Source organism: Symphalangus syndactylus, chromosome 21 (genome assembly GCF_028878055.3).
Source record: "Symphalangus syndactylus isolate Jambi chromosome 21, NHGRI_mSymSyn1-v2.1_pri, whole genome shotgun sequence".
NCBI classification, from domain to species: Eukaryota; Metazoa; Chordata; class Mammalia; order Primates; family Hylobatidae; genus Symphalangus; species Symphalangus syndactylus.
In genome coordinates this window covers 24,844,839-24,861,501 of record NC_072443.2, presented here as the reverse complement: position 1 = coordinate 24,861,501, position 16,663 = coordinate 24,844,839, and the positions used below count along the sequence as shown (strand labels likewise).

Sequence of the window (16,663 nt, the reverse complement as noted above, 5' to 3'; positions counted from 1 at the left end):
CTAGGTATGTTCCCAGGACCACCAGACAACTACTTGTTCAACATGCTGCTGCGTACTTGCATGCCCCAGGCTCTCAGACTCCCTGATGCAGTACTCTAACTTTCAGGATCCTCCTCTGGCGTATCCTCCTGTTCAGAGTTCCTTCTCTAGTTTACTAACTTATGTTTCTCACTCAGCTCTTGACTCCATCAATTCTTACATTATTTGAAGCTTAAGTTAAAAAAATATTCCCTTCACCTGGAACTAAGTTCAGCTAGGTACTCGGCATCTCTATGAAGAAAGCAGAATGTAGACAAAACAAGGAAGGCAAATTTGACAGCTTAGAGATACACAACTTAGGTCTTAAAGAAGCTTGTTTCTAGATGAATAGATCCTTCACACTGTTTTATAAGTACAAGTTGCTAATTAACTCAAGGTTATGAAGCCAAAAATTTAGAGGTCAAGATGCCTTAGACAAACTGAAGAATAACCTGCAAATATCACTTAGGTGTTTAAGGGGCAGTACATCTCTGTGCTATAAGAAGAATTGTGGAAGAGAACTTCATGCTCTGGCCAAATGTACCTCCACTGGAGCAGGACACTTGTCCAATTGGATCATGGGTCTAATTTCAGGAAAGTGATTAAAGAAATAAGATTTGGGATGAAAACATGGAACACTGGGTTTCTCATTTCAAATGAGTCATATTAAAATTAATTTTATTAGCATCCCTTAGGAAAACAACAACATAGCTTCAAATATTAATTGCACACATACAAGCCTTTTAAAAATCTCCTAGCATAATACTTTACAGAGACTAAAAATATGGACAAATAGGTTAAATGACTGCACAGAGTTGACTTCCAAGATTTGAAAGATGTATGAGTTTTAATAGAAGTCTCATTTGAAATAATGAAATTAATGTTGAGCCCTTAAAAAATCAAACATGAATTGGCCAGGCGTGGTGGCTGGTGCCTGTAGTCCCAGCTACTCGGGAGGCTGAGGCAGGAGAATGGCACGAACCCGGAAGGCGAAGCTTGCAGTGAGCGGAGATCGCACCACTGCACTCCAGCCTGGGTGACAGAGTGAGACTCCATTTAAAAAAAAAAAAAAATCAAACATGACATGACTGAAAACCATGACACTTATTTGAGCAGTGTTCTAGATGTCTTCTAGTCTCGTGGATTTCACTGACTTCCCCAAGGAGAAAGTATTCTTAAAAAATGATGCCATACAATCATTGTACCAAAATTCTATCAGAGTCTACAGTTGCATAGAAAAGGAAAGAGAACAGGTTCCCAGATTCCCACTTTATAGCTTTTGACACTTTTTTTTTATTATTATACTTTAGGTTTTAGGGTACATGTGCACAATGTGCAGGTTCGTTACATATGTATCCATGTGCCATGTTGATTTCCTGTACCCATTAACTCACCATTTAGCATTAGGTATATCTCCTAATGCTGTCCCTCCCCCCTCCCCCCAACCCCACAACAGTCCCCGGAGTGTGATGTTCCTCTTCCTTGACACATGTTTTTTGACACAACTTCTGTGTGTGGGGTTTGTTTGTTTTACCTCACCTTGCTCCAGAAACAAATTAAAACAACTTACAAAATCACATAAATTAAGACTCCAAGTAAAATAAGCAAGAAAAAGGGTGGGGACAAAAAATAAAGCCAAGAATGACGTCAAAGAATGCACATCACAAAGACCTATACACTTAATATGGGTGGGGGATGTATTTGGCTCTAATTTGCTACCAGTCAACACAGAAAGAGAAACCTGGTTACAATGTCAAAAAATAAATACAGTTGCTCTGGAAAAATAGCCACAACTTTTCATACTTGACATAGCAGTCAGAGGTTTTTCTCCAGGGTTGTTATGTTTTAAGAGGTACTATACGACATAATAAGCAATGTCTAGCAACACTCTTACTATGTACGATAGAGGATTTCATGGCTGATTCTTATAATAGACTTCAGTGTAGGTATTACACAAAATGCACTATACTAAAGCATGATTTATCAAAATATTTTAACGCGGGCCAATACTATTTTCAAGAACTGTGAAAGATCTGAGATTTTTACCCTATCTGCAAGCTAACATGCAGTTCATAGAGGCTGGCAGGAGACACAAAACACCTGGGTCAAAGACAAAGGAAAGGACAGTTTATTACAGCAATAGCAGTAGCCTGAATATCAGCATTTGCACTAGTTCTAGGAGCCCAAATTCTCACAGGACAACACAAAGAGGTACAGGTGATATGTACACATGCCATGGGTTGTTTTACAGAAGAGGAATGACAAGCTTAGAGAACTTAAATCTTTTATAATGGGAAGTGATCATGTATTCCCATTGTCCCAGAGGGAGATGTTACCTTTATTATATGGGACAGAACACAAATTTCTATCTTCCAAGGATATTTCATATGCAAATATTCTTTACAAGATGTTCTGGAACACAGGGAGTTAGTGCCTCTGCTCACAGGATGTGCAGAAACATTAGTCACCCTTGGCAAAATTGTCTCCCAACAACTGTACATTCTAGGTCATACTCAAGTGTTCTCTGACATAATCTAGAACTAACCCTTAGGCTATTGGGAGGAATTGATGAATTCTGTTTCATTTGACACTTACTCATCATGTACTTATTGCATTGTTATATTGTAGGCACTAGAGACAGTAGTAAAAGAGGCACAGTTGCTTTCTGTAGCGTTACTCCTCCCTAGTCTGAGGAGAGCCCTAATACTTTCAACATCTTCACTGAATGTTCAAGTGTCCTACTAGCTAAGATAATGCAACCATTGTTTTTCTGACACAATAATTAGAGATTGTGCTTCATTTAATTAGCCTACAGTCAGTTGCAAAACTGCAAATAGTGATTGCTAAGGTGGATTTGACTTTGCCTGCTGCCACACAGAAGCCAATTCCTGAATCCCTGCTGGCCAAGCAGAGGTCAATTCCTAACTCTTGCACCAGCCCCTCATAAATGTTTTGAAGAACCAGCCTTCTTTACAATATTTCTGCTGGGTTTGTTCCCCTCAGAAAACCTGTCATTTCCTACTAACACAGTGGCCTCACTGGCTTAACGTGATGGCAATGACATATAGGAGCAGAACCAGCAGTGCCAGCTGGATAAATGTCCTAACCTGGATTGAAGGAGCTGCTTATTCAAGTAAAAAATCAGAGATGAAAAAGACCTGTTAAATAACCCAGTGCCTCCTGTAGTCAGTGCCAGAGCATTCCTATGGTGAGAGCTTAGACCCAGCCAGCTCTAAATGACTTTAACAAGGTGCCTTCTCACACTTTATTTGGAAGATGGGGCTGTCTCTTCGATTTTTTCTTCTTTTTTCTTTTTGATAAGTTTTCTAACTAGAATTTCATTGGACCAGTGTTATTTAATTTTTCTCTTACTGTTTCTGGTTCAGCTACAGCACCCCAATGAGGTAAGCGATTTTCAAAGAGTCAGTATAAATATACCAACAAGGTTTAAAGCCATTCCACCCATGCCTCTATATATTTTGACCAAAGTGATATAGGGGGAAAGGATACACATGTGGACTTCAGAGGTAAATATGCCCAAGTTAGAATTACAGTTCTACTTAATTGGGGGCTTATCATTTTCATTATTATTGTTTCCAGTGACTGCCATTTAGTAAACGTTTCCTGTGTGTCAGGCTCTATGGCAACTACTTTCGAAAAACTGCTAGCAAATGTATGAAATTGATACTGTCATCTTTATTTTAGAATTTCAAATGTAGTAATTAAGACTGGAAGCACTATAGTTAAATGGGCTGCTTAAAATGCCAGCACTGTGACCTTGGACTTTCACTTGACCTCTCTGTGCCCAGTTTATCTATCTGTAAAACGGGGATGATGACAATGCCTGCCTCATAGACCATTTTGAGAAATAAATATCTTAACATGTGTAAACTGATTCGATCAGTGCCTAACATGGAGTGAGCATTTAAATGTCATCAATATTGATAATATAGAGATGAAGTTTGCTCAAGGACAATTCATTAGTAAGTGGCATCCGTTATTAATCAGTAGAATATACTAGCATTGTCAGGACACTTAACCTTTGTTCCTCAGTTTTTCTTAATGGCAAAATGGGGATAATGCCATGTCTCCTGCAGAGGCACTGGGAAGATTAAAATACAATAAAGTAGGTAAAGACTCGATTACAGAACTCAGTCCATAGTTGAGGCGCACATGGTAATAGTGCTCTCTCTATGTCTCTACATCCACATCTGTAGAATATATGTGTATACACATATGTATTATACGTAATGTATAGCTTTGTAGCCAAAGACTTACTCTTAAATGTTTCTCATAATACGGGAACTACAGAATGGCTCAAAATATATTTTATGAGTTTACTCCCATTTAAAAGAATTGGGTTGGTTTACTGGATAATTAAAAACAGTTTCCTTCTTAATAAGGTTTTATTTTACATTTTTAACATTTTGATAGTTTTTAACATATTATTTCTGGATTCTTTAAAATAGTTTATCAAATGTTTCAAAACTGCCTAAATACTTCTTCTTTCACAAATACAGATCTGCCATAATTTCAATTTTTATATCACAGAAGGAAGAGACACAGTTACAATTTAGCAGAAGGAAAGAAATGTGATGATATGTTTTTGCTGTTGTGCTTTTTTTTTTTTTTTTTTTTGGTGTGTGTGTGGGAAAGGGTGTGATGTCATCTTGTCTCCACCCCCTGTGAGTAAGCCCACGGCACAGCTAAGTGCAGCCGCCCGCCTCTGTCACTGGGAGACAGTCCACTTAAATGCAGCTCCAGGGTTGCGAGGCACCCACCAGCATCATTCCCCGTGCGAGGTGGCAAATGCAACATGCTCTCCAGCTTGGGGTGTCTACTTCTCTGTGGAAGTATTACACTAGCCCTGGGAAATGCACAGAAATTGCCAAAAGGCAAGTAGCCTGATGTTTTATGTTTTAAAAATAATATTACTATATAGACGTTTTTAAATGTTGATTTTAAATATGATCTGCTCGACCATATGGGGGGAATAGAGTTATTCTGCAGAGAGTCAAAGTTCAAATGTGTGTAGGGGTCGCTTAAACTTTTACTTTCCCCTCCTGTTATTTACTTTTCAATTACAGCTCTTTATTGCAAAAATGAAAACAAACTTATTACATTGAGCAGCTGTTCATCAGAGCGTGAACTGTATACTTTCTAACTTTAGTACTTGTGTATTGAATCATATTATGTAAATGGATATTATAGTCTGTTAGAGTTGTTTTGTGTTTTTATCTTCCTCCTCAGAGACTGAATCAGTACTAGCTTAAGATTCAAAAGAAGCTGATTCTGAAACCTTGAATCTTTGGTGTGAACCTCAGACATACCTGTTGACTAGGAGGCTGAGGGAGTCTAGGAAGGTCAGACCAAAGTACGGTCATGTGCTAATTTGTAGACACGTCCCTCCAGTGGAGTTTGGAAGAGGGCTTGAGCTGTTGGACAGGACACTCCCCCTTTTTTGGCTAAATTGCTCTCATTTTAGTGTTGGTATTTTGTTTACAAATGTTATCAGAAGGAAATTAAAATTTCCAAATTTTGACCCTAAAAGCAACCCTTTGAGCCCATCAGAACCAAAACAAGAGGCTCTTGCCTCTCTCCTGTCTCTGAACATAAATGTTGCATGTACTTTTGTTTCTCTGCAGAGGCACTTCTCTAAGCCAACTCTAGGTCTGTGAAGGCTTTTCATGGTTACAGACTGCTGTAGTCAGCAGGATTGTGAAAAACAGGCTGGAATTTACCGTACAGTCATGATGGAAAACATCAGAGGTAATGCAGAGCTGCAGGCTTGTCAAGAACCTGGTGTGCCTAAAGTCAGAAAGAAAGGTTGTTAGTGTCAGAATATCCAAAGGATCATCCCTAGGTCCTCTCTCTGAGTAGTCTGCCCCAGGATCATCTTGTCCCAAGTGAAAACTGTTCTTTCCTCGGTGGGTAAAGTGAAACTTGAATCCAGCATGTGAAGGCTGAAGCGGTTAGCTAGTTGATATTTCACATGATGATGTGAACAGCAATAAAAAAGACTGAGTAAACTTTCTCAAGTCTTATCAAATAATTAAAGAAAAATAAAAAACAAACACTCTTAGATCTTTTTCTACCAAGTTTTGCTCCTTGATCACAATAAAACTGTGATTTAAATAAATCAATTATGAGACACAGGCATGCAGAGTTAATTGTACCTACTAATGGAATATTTAACAGTGACATATCATTTGAGAAGAGTCTGGAGGTTTTCTCAGGCTTAATACCTACAGAAGGCTTTTATTTTACTTTTTATTCATTGCATAGGGATGATATAGCTGCAACTTTGTTACTGCAAACTTCGGGAACATCCCAGTGCTTTAATTATCATGTTGCAATCACTAGACACAAATCTCTTGACACAATTTTTCTTTATTTATAATGGGAAAGAAAAAAAACATAGTTGTCAGAAATGGCCACAAAACTTTTGTTGTTTATTTAAAAAATATTTGTAGTTTTGGTAATTTGGAAGAAACCATCAAATTATAATAATGATAAAAGAAATGGCAAGTCTTGTTTTTAATACTATGTTTTTTCTTTATTGGAAAGCTATTGAGGACCTTTTAGCTGAAGACATCTTTTTCAAACTGTGCTCCAGGCATAGGTGCACTGTTTGTCCTACAATGGGTAGAGTTTGGGGTGAGGGTGGAAAGGCAGCTGATTCCTGTCAATAACTTGTGGAGTCTTTAAGGGGGGAATCACAATAACTGTTAGCAGTTTGCACATTCTCAATAAAGAAACCTGTACAACTTTTTGTTTCTCACACTCATTTGACTAAGAATCCTCTTTTCCATAGAAGATCTATAATATCTTAACAGGGGTTTGTCTGTCACAGGACACATTTGTGGAAATGTTGAGTTAAAAAAGAAGAAAAAGAAGTAAACGTTTTTATTCTTCCTTCTACTTTAGAGTTGGTTAAATACTATTTGTGACTTAAGAAGTGGTTAGAATTCTGGAGCTAGAAAAGATATTCATGATCACTTAGTCTAGTGATTTCCAGACCCTTGGATTTATAGACCCACAAAAATACACAAATACTTTAACATCAGCGTCCTGTTATAGAGAGCGTACTTGAATTTTGCTATGTGAGGATGCTCAAAGGGAACAGGGGAAAATGCCTAGTGTTTATAAAAGTAAACAATTTTAACAGATTTATACAATAAATAAATTTAATTTCATAAATAAGTCCATTGTTATTTTTCTCATTTTCCCACAGACTAATGAAAAATTTATCACAGGCCAATATTTGGAAACCACTGACCTAACATAACCATTTATTTTACAAATGAAGATACCCCAAAGCAGGTCAGATTCAGTAACTTTCCCATGTTAATGATGGAGCCAGGACTTGATACCTAGCTTCTCATTCAAAATCCATGTTCTAACCTGCCTACTGCCAGATAGGCAGTTTCCCCTGACCCCAGCCTTAGGAATGACCTTCTGCAGTGTACATGTGAATGCTACCTATTCCTTGAATAAAAGAGTTTTTTGTAAATTTCTTTAACAGCATTTTAATTTTAACATTTTTTCCTAAGAACATATCCACAATTTTTATGTACATATTATATATATATAATATATATATGGTTATTTATAAGAAGTCAGTTGTTATATGTGGTGTGCCTATTTGCATACCAAGCCACATACTTTGTTATAAAAAGTAAGTTATTAGAAGATTTTTGCTTAGTTTTTAAAAGCTTGGAGACTCTTATTAATGGAACTTTTCTCTTCCCCACCACTAAATGACTATAGTTTTGTCAAATTATTTATTTTTGTTGGCCTCAGTTTTCTCATTTGTAAAATGGGACTAATGATAACTATCTCATAGTATTTTAGGATTAAATGAGATAAGAGACACAAGTCTGGCACATAACAGATTTTCAATAAATCCTTATGGGGTCATAGAAAAGGGGATCAATGTTGAAAAACATGCACACTGAATAACACATGATCTTGTATTCAAAATGTAAGACAAATCTCTTGTAAGGTAGGAAATGAGGTGGTGTGATCTTGGCAGAAAGATGGGGTACAGGACTGCAGTGTCGTTCTACGTGGCAACAAGGGAGGCTTCTACTGCATTCTAGCCTGACCATTTTCTGCCCATACGGCCAACATTACCCTGCGGAAAGCTGCACCTTTGCTCTAAGATCAGCTTTTCCATGGGGATTTGTAAGATGTCATAGACTCTCCTCCTGTTAAGCTTGTTTCTCAGGAGGTGAATTAGACCACACTAGAGAAGAATTCTTACATTGTTTTATACCTTTAGAAGCCCCTGTACTCCAGCTACCTCTCAAAATCTTTATTCTTGGCACCATTGATCTTTTTTCTTTTCCCGGCAAGCAGGCTAAAATAAAAACCAGTGAGAACAATGTGTAATGAAAGGGGCCAACAAAATCTTATAGTGGGAGAACAGGCCCTTGACACACCTCTGTGTGGAAACTCCAGTATACAGAAGATTGTAATTAGCCCAAAGGCAATGGCCATTATTTTTAAGCAAGTGTGAGAAAAACCACAGAGGAACCTCCAAGATACAAGTGTAATCAGATGGCCAGAGGGCATGGGGATCTTGGGTGTGACTCTTGGGATGTGGCAGAGGGAAGAGGCAGCTGGCTCTTTGTTTTGGGTTCTTACCTAACAGAGTAGAAATCTCTGACTTTAGGAACAAAACACAGAGGAAATGATAATCATAACAGTAACTGCCACAGCTATTAATAACTATTACCATTATTATTATCACAGGTAACATTGAGTATATCCTGCATGTGGTAATTTAGTGCTTCATATTTTAATGTGGAAAACCTAATTAAATCATTGAAGCTCCTCCACTGTCTTTGTCTGTTTCGTGCTTCTATGACAAAATACCTGAGACTAGGTAATTTGCAAAGAACAAAGTTTATTTTTCACAGTTCTGGAGGCTGGGAAGTCCAAGATCAAGGTGCTGGCATCTGGTGAGGGCCTTCTTGCTTCATCCTCACATGGTGGAAGGCAGAAAGGCAAGAGAAGGATAAACTTCCTCCATAAGCCTTTTTATAAGAGCACCCAATCCCATTCACAGGGAAGGAGCCCTCATGGCCTAATTGCCTCTTAAAGGTCTCAGCTCCTAATACTATGACACTGGCAACACCTGAATTTTGGAGGGAACACATTCAGACTATAGTATCTATGAAGCAGGTAAATCTATTATTCCCATTTTACAGAGCATAAAATTGTGCCTCAGAGTGTTTAAGTAATTTACTCCAAATAAAACAGCTAGAAAGTGGCAAACGACTATACCTTTAATTTTGATGCAATATTAGTTCCCTGCTCTATGTAAAGATGCATTAATTCATTCAAGTAAATTATATTGGATGTATACACAGAGAACTGAGGCTGGGGAGACAAAGCTAGGCACTTGTCTTCAGGGAGCTGACCAGCTTGTGGAGAAGATAAGGGACTGGTGTGGAAAGGGATAATTACAATAGAGAGGGCTCATCCTTCAATGTGGGTGAAGCAAAAAGCATTTTGAGAAAAAAAGGATCCAATCTGGATGGGAGGTATGAAGAATTATGAGCGAATAAGAAACCCAAATAGAGGTCTTGAGTACAGACACAAGTTGAGACAAGGAGAAGGATTGCTGAGAGGTGAGGGGCTTTCTCAACAAAGGTAGCTGCTGGCCCAGAGCCCAGGCAACCCCAAGGGCCAAAGCTCAGTGAGTGTTAAAGTACTGAGAGGGAAGCCTAGACTGACAAAAACCATACGAGATGTAACTGTGCTCTCCTTGTCTCTATCTGGCCTGACTCCTCATGATTGATTACAAAGAGGAAATAAAATGTTGTCTTTGGAGAGGAAGGCTCTTACATCTTGCTCTGTCAACTTTCCAGCTGCTCACCTGGCAGCTGGCTCTCCATGGAGCCCTTCCAACCTCACTTTGACAAAACAAGAATGTGTCACTCCAACAGCTCAGCCCACTTCTCCAAGGGGTGGTTGACGCTTATGGGAGGCTGCAGAGGATCTCGTCCATCCTAAGTTATGGAACATACTGGTGAGGAGTGCAAAGCCTACTTGGTGTGGTTCTGCTTTTATTTGAGTAATATATATTTATGTAGTGCTGGGACTGTATTAAACAGTACATTAGAAAAAAATGGTTCTGCTGCTAAAAAGAAGCTTAAAAACCACCAAGCAAGAAAATTATTTTAGCATCTTTTACAGTTCTAAATTTTCTTGACAGTTTTATTGATGTTTGTCTATCAATTATTAAAGATGATCAGTAGTCCTTAATAATTCTTAAAAGTATGATATTAATCATCATGTTACATAGCAATGGTGTTTAGTGCTGTGTTTATGTAAATTATCTCATTTTATCCTCACACTTGTGAAATATATTATTATTATCTCCGTTTCACAGATGAAGAACTAAGCTTAAAGAGTATGTTAGCTATCTGTTGCTGCATAAAAATTTTCCACAATAATCTTTAATTGACTGTTAATAATCCTTAATAATCAATAGTCAACACATCAAGCACAGATTATTAAGCATCTACTAGGTAAACTGAATGAGATACAGCCCCTGCTATAAAAGAACCTTATGTTACAAAGGTAAAAATTGACCAAATATAATTTGTCCTGATGCTAAATTTAGAACCTGAGGTTTAAAAAAATAAAGTTTTCTTGTGTTAATTATACATTCACTAGTTTAGTTTTATAGACTGCTATATTGGGCTATAAGATACTGTTAAGAATTTTTAGTATCTTCCCCTATCTCCCTTCAAGAAAGAGAGGGGACACAGGGAACACTTGAAAATAGAAGAATTCATCAATGTAATATTATAGCAAAGACAGTTAAAATGTTATAGGTTAATGTGAGTTTACAGAAGGTTTCTTAAAGACATAAGTGATGTGTTTAATGAAGGGAATGCCTTTGAGGAGATGGGACCAATCACTCTATCTGGATCACCACCCTCAGAAAAAATTTCCCTTTAGCTGTTCCCTGATTGCAATTTGTAACAGTAGGTATAAACAAGAGAATATTGAAAGTAAATAGGTGAATTTAATAAAATTGATCTCAGAATAAACATAAAATTAAGAAATAGAATACTCTAATGTGATTATCTAGATTATCTAGTTATCTAGAGAGATTACTAGTCAAATAAAAACACACTTGTAAAAATAACCCCCAAAAAGTAAAAATAAATAGTATCAGCTAAGGAAGGAACATGCTAAACATAATACAGAAAAAAAAATTGATATACATACATTCTATTAAAATAACATTTAAAAAGATGATAACCATATTACTATGTATCAGGCATGATATTTAATGCTAAGTGTTTATAAACATGTGAAATATATATTATTATTATCTCCATTTCACAGATAAGAAATTAAGTTTAAAGAGTATATTAGTGTAATCCCAGCACTTTGGAAGGCCAAGGTGGGCAGATTACTTGAGGTCAAGAGTTCAAGACCAGCCTAGTCAACATGGTGAAACCCCATCTCCACTAAAAATACAAAAATTAGCCAGGTGCCTGTAATCCCAGCTACTCAGAAGGTTAAGGCATGAGAATTGCTTGAACCCAGGAGGGAGGTTGCAGTGAGCTGGGATTGTGCCACTGCACTCCAACCTGTGAAACAGAGCAAGACTCCATCTCAAAAAAAAAAAAAAAAAGAGTATGTTAGTTATCTTTTTCTTATAACAAATGTCCACAAAATTATCAGCTTAAAATAACACACATTTATTATTTCACATTATTTCTGTGAGTTAGGAGTCTGAGCCTGGTTTAGCTGGGCAGACTCTCCTCTCCTTCAAGATGTCTCACAAGGCAACAGTGAAGGTACTGGCCAGAGGTGAGGTCTGATCTGAAGGTTTGCATGAAGAAGGATTCACTTCCAAGCTCACGTGGTTGTTAGCAGAATTCAATTCCTTGAGGATCATTGGTCGAAGGGCGTCATTTTCTCACTGGCTATTGGCCCGAGGTTGCTGCAGGTCTTTGCCACATAGGCCTTTCTATTATGGCCACTTGCTTCATCAAAATCTACAAGCCCAGAAGAGTCTACTGGTAAGATGGAGGTCACAACCTTATGTAGCCGAATCACAGAAGTGACAACCCATCACTTCTGCCATATTCTATTGGTTAGAAGCAACTCACAGGTTTACATACAAGTTGATTGTATACCTCAGATTATGTAAGAGTCTATGCACCACAAAGAGCTCAATGGCTGGTAGCAAGTGATATAGTGAAACTATGAACATGGGAAATCTAACTCCAGATAATATACTGGTTTAAGCATTAAAACTCCATCAACTTCCTAAAGAATTAAGCATTTTGTGGCAGATGCCAACATTGGCAAACTGCTAATTTGTCTCCCTCAATGCTTGAAGTTAATTATAAGAAATCTCTGAGAATTGAGATAAATATATTAAGAATACAAAGTAAATATTCAGCACCCAATATGGACCTTGTTTTCTGTATACAGGAGCCCAGTCAATGCCTAGATTCCTTTGCTGGTTTCCTCTGTGGTCCATCAAATGAGGTTGATATCGTGTAGAATTCTAACCATGACACTCAGACTCTCATAGAACATTTAATACTAGATACCCTGTGGGTCTCTTCTCTAGCCTACAGTCTTCTCTTGTGTTGGGAAGGCCCCAAAAGTGCAGGAGGCACATGGTAGGAAAGGCTGGCTTCAAGGTCTCAGGCTACTTTGGCAAAGTTCTGTGGACAGCAAGACTAAATCAGTACTTATTCTACTCCGTATAATATTAGCTTGGGTTTCCCACCAAGAGCCTTCCACAGCAAGATAGTTACAGTGTGTTTTAGGTTTCCCTCACCTACTAAAGCCTTGACATATATTTACAGTGATTTTGATGAACATTTGGAAGCCTTAGAGCTGGTCTAAGGTTTAAGGCCTCTCAGTACACATGCTATGAAGTCAGCTAATATTCCTTCCTATGGAATTCTAAAGAAGGAGCTAGAAGATGTGACATTTTCATAGAAGATTTGTCATTCTCCAGTCAAGGATCATACTTTGAAAGCCTAGCCATTAGAAAACCAGGGCAAATTCACCCACTTCAAGCATCTTCTGGTCACACTAGAAATTAATTTTAGAGAAAATTGAGGCCTAAGTCACATCTCACCTATGACATAGCAATTCAATATTTTCTTCATTTAATAAGTTTACCTATGACTATAAATACTATAACATATATCCCAATATAGGCTATAGCCCAATATATTTAATCATGGATGCAATGCACATGAGAATAATAATGTTTTCAAAAATATCAGTAATGCTCTGCCTCCCCCTCAAATTTATTTTAAATTGGTCTAGGATGGGATTTTTTTTAATTCCTCAGGTGATTCTAATATGGACAGGGTTGGAGCTTTTTGACAATTTGTACGTATAAGTGCTTGATAAATAAATCTTTCTTGATGAGTACAGAGTAAAATTTAAAAGTTGTAAGTACATTTTTCTACTATTTAAGTTTTGATTTCTGTAAATTTAAGTTATTTTTATTTTTATGCTGCTTTGTTCCAGGATTTTAAAACATTGTTTGAAAAAATTTTCAGAGTTCCTCCTGAAGCTATATAAAATAAGTAAATGTGTAAAATTGAGAGGAACATTTGTTTTTAGTGTTAGAACATAAGTGCTACTCTCAGAAGCCAGATCTGAGAAGCTGTAGACTGTGATTTTTAAGACTGGACTTACATTTACTCATTTTGTCATTTAATTAATATTTTTTAATCATCATATTAGGATTATAAAGATGAATAAGACATTTCCTGCATTTAAGGGGTTTGAAATCAGTTCTATTTAAAAATACTTGGCCACACAAAAGTCATTTACTTTTATATGAAACTGTTGGTGTATTAATTCTTTATCCTCATTTAACAACCAACATTTGCAGGAGCTAAGCTATCCCACTGTGTTGCCATGTACTGGCTTTAAGTGATATACGTAAGAAGAAGAAAAACGAATTCAAACGTAATCTCTTAAGAAAAACAAAGCACCTCATGATTTCAGTACAAAATATAGGAGTTAAGCAAATATGCAATGGATTTCCATACTCAGAAAGTACAGGTTATGTAAATTATATTGAAAATAATTTCTTTAATTGTGCACATTAACATATATATTCCAGCTGATTTTTGTATTTTATGTTAAGGATAATTTTTCAGCATGTAGCATGTCTTATAATCTGAAACATATTTAAAATGTATTCCACTGTTTCTCTAATGTAATGGAAGTTCTGTCTTCTCTGAGTAGTGGTGAATGAAACCTTGCTAAGACTCTGAACAGGGGCGCTTTGCTTACAAGGTGATGCCAAGGTGGAGTTTCAGATACCCTCTCTTGTTAAATAAAATTCTGTGATTTTTCCATTCTGTTAGCTGATAAGAAAACGTTCTGGTTTCCCAAGGGTCCTCCTGAGAGGCCACTGTGCACGTGTGTGTGGGTGTGTGAGACCTAACAGGCCTTGCTTCTCTGAGAGCAGCGGATTCTGTCGTTCAAGGAGGGGCTTGGAGTGTCTGCCAAAGTCATGCTGGCAGCGAGCTCTGGAATTCAGTTCTGTTCCAGCTATGTCGGCAGGAGATGCAGGACAATTTCCTTCTCCTTTCACTTTCCCAGATGAAGTTAAGACACTCTGGCCAGTTAGTTTAGAGTAAGGTATCAGGTGACCTGGAAGACAGTCCCTCCGTTCCTCTCCAAGCCCATCCTCTCCAAACTCCCCTAATGATCCTGCTGTCACAGAATTCTTCCCTAACTATTCCTTTTTACAAGAATTAAAAGGAAAACGATGCTGGGCATGCTCTCGCATATCAGGTTTACCTAATTTGTAGTTTTGTTATGAGCTGGAAAGATAAATACTGAAAATTAGCACCATGGGTTAGTGGGTAAAGTGCAGGAATCCACATGAGCCCGAGTAAGTCATTAGGTGGGTGCAAAAGTAATTGTGGTTTTTGCCATTAAAAACCACAATTACTTTCGTACCCACCTAATGCTTCACCTTTCTGAACATCAGGGTTATTTTCTCTAAAAAAAGGAAATAATAAAAGTATCAGTCCTCTTTAGCTTTCATTAACAAGTAGTATTCGGGTGGCATTAATGGATTTTTTTGATAGTAACTTTCTTAATCCAAGTAAACAAATGTGAAGACCAGGTACCTTTTTAAAACTCTTTACCTGCTGATATAGTTTGGCTCTGTGTTCCCACCCAAATCTTGTCTCGAATTGTAATCCCCATAATCCCCACACATGGAGGGTGGAACTTGGAGGGAGGTGATTGGATCATGAGGGTGGTTTCTCCCACACTGTTCTCGTGATAGTGAGTTCTCATGAGAGATGATGGTTTTATAAATGGTAGTTTTTCCTGCACTCTCACACATTCTCTCTCTTGCCTGCTGCCATGTAAGATGTGCCTGCTTCCCCTTCTGCCATAATTCTAAGTTTCCTGAGGCCTCCCCAGCCATGCAGAAGTGTGAATCAATTAAACCTCTTTCCTTTATAAACTACCCAGTCTTGGGTATTTCTTTATAGTAGTGTGAAAATGGACTAATACATCTGCCTTGGCAGTGATGGAAAGATCTAGACACTCCAGTAGCCTGGACACTGGTGCTGAGCAGAAAGACACACTTGCTGGGCGTCAAAGTCTAGAGTGTCTGAGCCTGTGGTGTGGCATCCACACAGTGAAACAGGATCTGCAGAGAGGAGCCAGGACACTGGGAGTGTTTTCAACATAATTCTTGCCATGAGCATCCCACTCCTGTTCTCTCATCCAGCTCTCCCTGAAGGAGTCTGGAAGATCCTGCTCAGAGCATATTTGTCTTTTACAGTGAAACATCTGAAGGTACAAGTTGTGGTCCTTGGTCATTTTTTTCTCCGCCTATCCTTGGGATGCAATTCCATGTGACTTAGCCTGCCCCTGGATGCCTGCTGCAGTCTGTCTGGTCAGTCTGCAGGTACTGGATTGGTTTGATTGTGTGACTCTTTTTCTGCACTCCCTCTTTTTGTTCCTAATCCTTCTCTTTCCTAAACTTTCATCCTCCTTCTCCTGCCCCTCCTCTTTCTCCCTTCTCTCAAGATGATGAGAGTCTTCAGAGCATTCTCCTGGCTTCCACCCCTAGCCACTCCTGCTGACCACTTTGGCCCATGTCCTTGCCTCACAGCTGACTCCTCATCTGTTTGGATGCAGCAGGAATTATCCTTTGGAAGACGATGCACACTTTATTTTTTTAAAGGCAAAAGTGTTGTTTCGGTCATGCAAAGTATTCCACTTGGTTGAAGAATATCATTGCTTCCTGTTCATTTATCTTGGCATGACCAACCTTAGAAAAGCACACATTTATATTCATTTGATCAGCTCTGTGTATATCAGATTAGACAAACCATAACTGTATATTCACACCATAGCATTCCTAAGTGGCTTTGGCTATAACATAAATCACTGTGTCCCTTGAAGGGTGGCAACAACAAATGCACAATAGCAGTCAGACATTATAGTGTTCCTTTGTAAAGCTGGTTTTCAATTTATTCTGGATGTTTGTTCTATTGTAGTTGGAGTTTGATATTTTGAAGAACTTGCAGAGAATTCTGCTGTTTTCCAGTGGATCTTTGAGTTGGATCTTGAGTTCAAATGTCGTATTTCTCTTCAT

General features: G+C 38.0%; 1 protein-coding gene across 13 annotated transcripts in view; it reads left to right on the top strand.

Moving 5' to 3' along the window:
• The first annotated feature begins 4,774 nt into the window (after positions 1–4,774).
• The window catches only part of ABI3BP (ABI family member 3 binding protein), a 246,050-nt gene continuing 234,161 nt past the window's right edge, over positions 4,775–16,663 (top strand). For all 13 annotated transcript variants that reach the window (XM_055259016.2, XM_055259014.2, XM_055259021.2 and 10 more), the window contains exon 1: positions 4,775–4,913. In XM_055259016.2, coding sequence (XP_055114991.1) covers positions 4,835–4,913 — 79 coding nt within the window. In that variant the 5' untranslated portion in view covers positions 4,775–4,834. The remainder of the gene's footprint in view (positions 4,914–16,663) is intronic.